We start from the raw sequence: 9319 nt of genomic DNA, 5'->3' as shown, positions 1-9319 counted from the left end.
CCTCTTCTCACCTTGGAAAATGCTGAGAATATCTGTTTTCTAATGCTAGCACTTGAATATTTCCTTATTTGTTTTATTCCCAATTTTAAAAGTGGATATCATGATCTAGGGTTTATAAAAAGTGAGAATGTTTAGCTTCAAGGAGAGGCAAGAAGAATTGTAAAGTCATCTGGAGAAGAGATTTGAGGTTAAAATGGGTGATTAGTTCATAGTTTACATGTAGATTGTACTATACATGGCTCAGACAATTAAGGAGTCATTAGAAAACTAAAATTAGTTGAATAAAATTTCCCCCAAATTGAAGTAGACAATATTTGGTTCTTGCAAAAAAAGTCAGTATGCTGAAGAGTTACCTGCTCTCAGAAGCCATTAGAAAGAAAAGAGCAGGTGGGTGGAAAGAATGGACTAAGAGAATGAATTTCCAGGCTTAAAGAAACAAGTTAATGTTTTCTGGTATCTGATCCATTTAAGAAGAAAAGGCAAAATTATGAAGTTGTAGGGACTTGGCATACATTAATTAATATAGAAAACCTTTACTTTTTCTTGTTTTATATTAGTGCACCTCAGTTTTATATTGAGGTAAATATCACGAATTCCTTTATGTATTCAATGTGCTTTGGATATATCATTCATATCATGTCTTTTTCCTCTTATCCCTCTTCCTGGTTCTCTTCCACTTTCCAACTAGCCTCTATGTCATGTCTTTCTTTCAGAAAGAGTCAATATTTGCATTGTGATTATGAATTGTTTTGCTTAACATGATGATCACCAGTTCCAACCATTTTTTTTCTGAAAATAATACGATGCAATTCTTTTTTGTGTCTGAAAAATTGTCCATTATGTACATATACCACATGTTATTTGTATATTAATACATTGCTGTACACCTTGACGTAGTCTATAAGTTAGAAATTGTGAAGAGTGCTGCAGTAAATAAGAGGCTATTTTTATGTTGTGTAATTGCTTGTATTTTAAAAAATACATGAGGGAGTGATATAGGTGGATTATATATAATGACTGCATTTTAGTTTCTAATTTTTTTTGTTTTTTTGAGACAAGGTTTCTCTGTAGCTTTGGAACCTGTCCTGTAACTAGCTCTTGTAGACCAGGCTGGCCTTTAACTCACAGAGATCTGCCTGCCTCTTCCTCCTGAGTGCTGGGATTAAAGGCTTGCATCACCACCAGGCTAGTTTTGGTCTAATTTTTGTATTATTTTTCATTTTTGTTTTTGGAGTTTCTTTTTTAATTGATTTTTATTGAGCTGTACATTTTTCTCTGCTCCCCTCCCTGACTCTCACCTTCTTCCTTCAACCCTCCCCCAAGGTCCCCATGCTCCCAATTTACTCAGGAGATCTTGTTTGTTTTTTTACTTCCTATGTAGGTAAGATCTATGTAAGTCTCTATTAGTGTCCTCATTGTTGTCTAAATTCTCTGGGATTGTGGTTTGTAGGCTGGTTATTCTTTGCTTTATGTTTAAAAACCACCTGTGAGGCCGGGCGTTGGTCGCGCACGCCTTTAATCCCAGCACTCAGGAGGCAGAGGCAGGTGGATCTCTGTGAGTTCGAGGCCAGCCTGGTCTACAAGAGCTAGTTCCAGGACAGGAACCAAAAGCTACGGAGACACCCTGTCTCGAAAAATCAAAAAAAAAAAAAACAAAAAAAACAAACAAACAAACAAAAAAACCAAAAAACCCCACCTGTGAGTGAGTACATGTATTAATTGTCTTTCTGTGTCTGGGTTACCTCACTCAAAATAATGTTTTCTAGCTCCATCCATTTTCCTGCAAAATTTAAGATGGCATTATCAGTGTTTTGTTTTTCAAGTCAGGATTTCTCTGTGTATCTCAGGTTGTCCTGGACTCATTCTGTACACCAGGCTGACCTTGAACTCAGAGAGATCCACCTGCCTCTGCTTCCCTTAGTGCTGGGATTAAAGGCGTGTGCCACCAGCACCTGGCTTATTTCCTAAAATTTTAAAAATAATTTGAATATATTTTCACACTAATGGGTTTTTTATTTCCTCTATTTTATTTTTGCTGATTTTCTATTTCACTTCCCCATCCAGTTCACAAGTGCCTTTCGTCTATTTTTGATCTTTTGTGTTTCCATTTGAACTGTAGGATTATTTTTCTTGCTCTATGAAAACTTTTCAAGAAATTTCAAGGAGATTTTATTAAATCTGTAAACCACCTTTGGAAATACACATAAGAAATAAATCTTTTTTCTTTAAAACAGTAAGAGTTTATACAACTTACTTCAGTAGTGCAGCTTAGCATAACTTATTTAAAAATCTGAGCACTTGGGAGAAGAAAAAATGAATAAGTAATCTGTGAGATAAGTCTAGAACATACCTTTTATAAATCTAAGATTTTTAGTACTTTTTAATTTATTCTTTTCTCAGACAATTCTGACTGCAGTTTTTCTAAGACCCTCCCCACCTTACCCCCCCAGATTGACTCCTCCCTCTTTCTCTTTAGAAAATATCAAGTCTTTGAGGGATATCAACTGAATGTGGCATAATAAGAAATATTGTTCTTATTATTTCTTTTATATTTTACATTTTAACAATATTTCTGACATATAAAACACATTACATAGAAAAATATACATGGATTTTCTTATTTTTACATGTATTTTTAGGTTGAAAAATAAATTTCTGAATCAAAAATACAATTCCAACAGCTCTACCAGAGGCTAGTCTGGTCCTGTGTACCAAAGCAGAAGATTTAGGCTTTTTTAGAGGCCATGCCTGGCTAGATCTAGGAAGACTTTTGCTTATTCAGAGAGCAGACCCAACCAAGGATCACAACGCCCCCAAGCCCCAGAGTAGATGCCCTACTTTTGTGGCTATTGTTAAGGGTATTGTTTCCTAATTTCTCTCTCAGACCTTTAATTGTTCGTGTATAGGAGAGCTACATATCTTGAGATAGCTCTAACCAAGCAAGTGAAAAACCTGTATGACAAGAGGGTCAAGCCTTTGAAGAAAGAAATTGGAGAAAATATCAAAAGACAGACAGATCTCCCATGCTCACGGATCAGTAGGATTAACATAATAAATAAGGCCATTTTACCAAAATCAACCTGTAGATTCAATACAATCCTCATCAAAATTCCAGCACAATTCTTTACAAACCTTGAAAAACAATACTCAACCTCATTTGGAAAAACGCAAACTCCAAGACAGCTAACAGAGTGCTTTACAATAAAAGAACTGCCAGAGGTGTCTATCCTTGATCTCAAATTCTACTATAGAGTAGTATTTTTAGTAATTAGTAATACAATGAAATAAAAGCAGACAAGTGGATCAGTGGAATTGAGTCCAAGTCCCAGACATAGATCCATATACCTATGTACACATGATGTTTGATAAAAAGTAAAAATTATACAATGGAAAAAGAAAGCATCTTCAACAAATGGCGCTGGTCTTACTGAATGTCAGCATGTAAAATTCAAATAGATCCATATTTATCCCCATGTACAAAACTCAAGTCCAAGTGGATCAAAGACCTCAACACAAATCTGGTTATACTGCATCTGATAGAAGAGAAAGTAGGAAATAGCCTTGAAATTATTGCCACAAGCAACAACTTCCTAAATATAACACCAAAAGCATAGACTCTAAGATTGACAATTAATAAATGGAACCTTTTGAAGATTTTGTATAGCCAAGGACACTGTTAATAGGACAAAATTGTAGCCTACACAGTAAACATGCTACTCAAAGCAGAAGCAAAGGAAGTGTATTTAGACTATCCCACACTCAGTCTCACATTCAATAATCACATTTCCTTATGAAATTCTGAGTAGATAATGAAACTAACTGTTCAGTCCTATGTTGTGACTGTATAGCAAGACCGAGGGTAAATGTGCTATAAAGAGACTGTCGTGGAAAGTCCTCAACTACAAGCTCCAGTCCCAATACTGCCTCTGAATAACAAGTTGAGCAGAACCTGAGTTACATCAGTGCCAAAAGTTAATTCCCTGGAGGGGTTGCTAATTAGATATATAACTCAGAATGTTTAGGAGTTTCCACGTAATCCCAAAGGGTTTTCTTTTATCATCTAATCTGAGTGGAAGAGATGAGATAATGAACATCTTCTAAAATTCAATCTTTCTGTAGGGCTTGACTTTCCACAGAAGCCCCAGAGGCATCTTTGGAGCTGATTTTTGACCAAAGGAAGCCTTTCCATGTTTTTGTTCCCACAGAAACAAATACCAAACAAGTATAATATTCATTTGATTAATAAGAAGAAAAAATAAAATATATATGTTATGATGAGCCATGTGGGTGATTTTAGATGCTTTCTGAAAAATGCTTGAACAACAATTATTAGTTTGAATTCAAAATCAGTCAACTAGATGACTTTACTAAGTATTTTTTAAATAACTATTGCTCTGGAAACTCTGGAAAAGATACTGACTCTAAAATAAGGGGTACACAAATTAGGGAAGGTGAACTGGAGAGAAGATTTGGCCATGGACAATGCAGACAGTCATCTCATGGGACTTTGTTTATCATAGGAATATAATAGGTAAGATTGAGTTACTTCTTTGAAACCTTTGGTTGAGACTATAAAAACATAGTTTTGTGCAAATGAGTCTGATTATATTAGACTATAGAGCTTATACACAGATTTCCCTGTAATTATTATATCCTGTATTCATCCACTATGAGGAACCAACCTTGTACATTTGAGCTCTGATACAGAAAGATTATGTAAGGTTGAAGATTATTTCCCTGACTAGCCATAAAAACTTATTTAGCGATTTGAGTCCAAGTCTTCTTAAGGACAAAATAATTATTTCATGGGATCATAGAATTGTGTAAGATAATATGTGCAGAATGTGTCATGTTGTGATTGGCTCAGGACAGGTGTTAACCAAATGACCATCAGTATTTGGAAAAGAAACAAGACCTAAAGGAGCTCATCTGTAGTCTGGGGAACCAAGGTAGAATCCAAAAAGCGTTTTTATTAGTTGTCGTATGCTTGAAAAAATAACTGAGTATTCAAAGCTCTGTTTCTTTATATCTAAAGTAAGGTTGGCTGTTGTTACCTCATAATGTTATTGTCAAGTTGAACTGGGACTGGCACCTTTAAAGTGCTTAGCATGTGCTTGAAGCAAAGTAAGGACACAATATTTAGGTAGAATAATTTTGAGACATTAATTCCATAAGTGAAGAATTTAGCATTGTCGAGCTTTATTGTCATCAATGATAATTATCCTTTGGAAGATAAAGAAGAAAGAGTTTGAGAAAAGGTTGCAACTTAAAGTGTAAGGTAACTGGGGCATTGTTCTTGGCTAAAATATTTCTCTTTCCCTAGGGATCTCTCAGAGCCTCCATCTTATTCTGTGCTGCATGTTGTATAATAAAAGCATATCACAGGTAATACATACTGTCAACTCATACATGTTTTATGATTTATTAAAATGTTTATAAGCCTTGTAGTCCACCCGTCACATCTGCCTTTCATAATTTTTCTGTCTTATCTTCTGTAATCATCCCTGAGCCTTGGGAGGAAAGGGTATGTAATATGCAGCTCTGATTTATGGCTGAGCATTCTGAAGTTTCTGATTATTTGTTCATCAGACAGTTGTTGGTCTTTTTGTTCACCACATTTTACTGGGAAAAAGCTTTAGGAACTCTTGGAAATTAATAGATGCTGGAGGAGGGAGAGTCGGGTTTTAGATCATGTTCCAGTAAATGATGCACATTCTAAAGTAGATTTGCAGCACAATGTAGACCTTATGGATTTAAACAAAAAAAAGATACAAAATTGGGTGGGTAGGGGAAAGGGTGTGGCTCTAGGAGTTGGGATAGAAGAATGAATATTATCAAAAAACATTTTGCAAACTCTCAAAAAAAACTAATAAAATGTGTTCATTAGCCAATTTTCCATTTTAAAGCAGTTTTCAGTTTAAGGAGGCTATTGCCTCTCTCTACTCTGGCCACAATCTAAAATACTGGTTCCCCAAAACTCTTCTTAAATAACATCACACAAAATATGAATATACCAGGTGTGTCATCAAAATATTCCTTCTGTAAACTATGGCTAAATTGTCCTTAGATGAAATAATCAAACCTAGGCAGCTTTAGAAAATTGGTTCTAAGTTGTTGAAACACTCATTCATATTTGCCTCTTGGTTAAGCAATTTACTTAAAGACCCACCAAGAAAAACATGGGGCAAGAAGGTCTATGTCAACCCAGAATCATGAAAGGAAAAAAAACCCACACAAGTATTGCAAAAGTTCAAAAAAAACCTTAATAATTATTTGCCTAAAGATCTTTAAGAAGCATGTGTGTGTGGTTAAGTTTTGGAATAGGGTATGCAGACAATTTTGTTTCTAAGAACAGAAATACAATGTGGTTGAACGAGTACAGAATTTGGCATTAGAAAGTCCTAGGTTCAAATACAGTATGATGAGCAAGTTCCATAGTCACTCTGAACTTCACTGTGTTTGTTTATCATGTATGTATTCCAGTCAGAAGCAGGAGAGGTAATATGATGTGGGTTTGGAAAGAGAAAGAGAGACAGAGAGAGACACACAGAAAAACAGAGAAAGTGACAGAAAGAGGCAGAATGACAGAGACACAGTCTTGGTGTAGCTGTATTTTTAGCTGCACCCAATTTGCTGACATATAGTCTTTGCTCAGGTACTTTGAACAATAAACCTGTCACAAGGATTCCACAAACCAGTCATTAGACAGAAAATGAAATTAAAAAGTTTACCAGTTAGATGATAAAAACATGCTAATAATTAGCCATTTTTTTCATTGTTTCAATGTAGGAAATTAACCACAGGGGAACTTCTCTATACTGTGGATATGAACATGTGGGAAAATATAGTAAAACAAAAATATAGTACTTCTGATGCGGGATTTTCCTCTGTATGCTGTGATTCCCATTAACGAATAAAGAAACTGCTTTATCCTGTTGATAGGCCAGAACTTAGGTAGGGAAAGCTAGGCTGAATGCTGGGAGAGAGAAGGGCAGAGTCAGAGAGACACCATGGAGCCACGGAAGATAGACAGAAACTTTCCTGGTAGGCCATGATCTCATGTTGATGCACATATTAATGGAGATGGGTTAAATTAAGATGTAAGAGTTAGCCAATAAAAAGCTAGAGCTAATGGGCCAATCAGTACTTTAAATAATATGGTTTCTATGTGATTATTTCGGGTCTAAGCTAGCTGGGCGACCAGAACCAACAAGCAGCCTCCCTGCAACATATTTTCTTATTATAAATTGTAGCAAATGAATATAGATTTAAACACACACACATATGAGTGGCATAAAAATAGAAAGGGCACTTATGGGGCAAGAGGATGTAACCTGGATGGGAGAGAGAAGGGAGGAAGAAATGGTTACTGAGAAAGAAAATCAAAGAGTATTTCTTTTCTCTGGTATGAGAAGGCTGTATTACTCAGAGAGTGTACTATTTCATGAAAGGAAAGGTCCGGAAAAAAAACTACTGTGGTAAGTGGTAGGTAAGAGCAAAGAACAGTTACATGTATGTATAAAATATCACAACAATGATAAAAGAATTAATGATGGAAATGAATGCAATCACAAAGGAATAGGGAAACAATAAAATTAGATTATGTGACCCAAGACACAGAACTAAGGCATAGGAAGATTGTGGGTTTGGATTATTTAATTTTAGATGTTGTATATTAAAAACTCTTGAAGCACAGTATATTAAATGTGATGGGTAAGAATTGAAGTAGAAAAAATTGTTCTAGTATTATCTGAATAGGCAATATCCTGGAAAATGATATAATAGTAAGAAGAACATATGGATGTAAGTATTAAGGGATTATTGAACATAAAACACATACTAATCAACTTTCTATTTCTTTATCACTTTCATGAAAAGATGGGTTACATTGATTTGAGGATAATGACAAAAGCTAAGGTCAATGTGTGGAGGGGAGAGAGAGAGAGAGACAGGGTTCAGCTTTAAGAAGAGAATTGTACAGGTTGTACTGCCTGAGGATATGGTGGCTCATATGGACAACAAATAAAAAACATGTTGGTATCCAGCAAAGAAGACTCCTTCCTGTAATGGGGTTGGAACGGAGGTACAAAGGGTCATTTTGGTCTTCCCCAAACCTGAGGATCATCTCTCTTGTCCTCAGAGAAACCTACAAATGTAAAGCAGAATTCATTTGAAGCAGAAAGAGCAACTGAAGAGTCACCTCATATGCTTTGGAAATGTCTAAGGAAAATCACTGAGATTCAACAATTCCTGAAAAACACTTGTATAAATAGCCTCAGAAATACAAATTAACACATACTGTAGAGAAAAAAGATTGATCATCAGTCCTGGGTTCATTACATTTCACTCTTATATTCTGATGTGTATATAGTCCACACTGAATATGACCAATAGTAATTATACCACAGTAACTGAATTCATTCTTGTAGGCTTTACTGACTACCCAGAGTGGGAAATTCCTTTCTTCCTAATGTTTCTGAGTTTCTATCTTGTAACCATCCTGGGGAATTTGGGTATGGTCATTCTTATTCTGGTGGACATCCAACTTCACACCCCAATGTATTTCTTCCTGTGCCATCTCTCTGTAATGGATGCCTGCTACACCTCGGTTATCACCCCTCAAATTCTGGCCACACTGGCCACAGGCAAAACCATAATTGCCTATCATCACTGTGCTGCTCAGTTCTTCTTCTTCACCTTCTGTGCAAGCACAGAGTGCTTCCTCTTGGCAGTGATGGCCTATGATCGCTATGTTGCCATTAGCAATCCTCTGCTCTACACTGTGGCCATGAGTCCGAGAAAATGCTGGAGTTTGGTAGTGGGAGCCTATGTGTGTGGATTGTCTGGGTCCATTCAGAGGACCACAAGTACCTTCTCCCTCTCATTCTGTAAAGACAATAGGATAAATTTCTTCTTTTGTGACCTCCCACCTCTACTGAAGCTATCCTGCAGTGATACAACAAATGCTGAGATTATCATTGTGTTATTTGGGAACGTTGTCATCTTGGTTAATGCCTTGATCATACTCATTTCCTACCTGCTCATAATCAAGACTGTCATGAGGATGAAGTCTTCAGGTGGCAGAGGTAAAACATTTTCCACATGTGTCTCCCACCTCACTGCTGTGGTTCTTTTCTTTGGGACCCTCACCTTCATGTATATAAGAAGTGGCTTGGGAAAATCCCTGGAGGAAGACAAAGTTGTATCAGTCTTCTACACCGTGGTCATCCCCATGCTTAACCCACTGATCTACAGTTTGAGAAATAAGGATGTTAAGATTGCCTTCAGAAGGGTCACTAATAGACTACAGATGTCCTAG

General features: G+C 36.3%; 1 protein-coding gene across 1 annotated transcript; it reads left to right on the top strand.

The window, feature by feature from the left end:
• The first annotated feature begins 8383 nt into the window (after positions 1–8383).
• Positions 8384–9319, top strand: LOC101980991 (olfactory receptor 9I1-like). The gene has a single exon (XM_013348040.1). The coding sequence runs from the start codon at positions 8384–8386 to the stop codon at positions 9317–9319; it is 936 nt and encodes a 311-aa protein (XP_013203494.1).

The sequence above is a fragment of the Microtus ochrogaster genome, chromosome 8, assembly GCF_000317375.1.
Source record: "Microtus ochrogaster isolate Prairie Vole_2 chromosome 8, MicOch1.0, whole genome shotgun sequence".
NCBI classification, from domain to species: domain Eukaryota; kingdom Metazoa; phylum Chordata; class Mammalia; order Rodentia; family Cricetidae; genus Microtus; species Microtus ochrogaster.
Note: the sequence above shows the minus strand (reverse complement) of the source record. Positions and strands in the feature narration are given on the sequence as shown.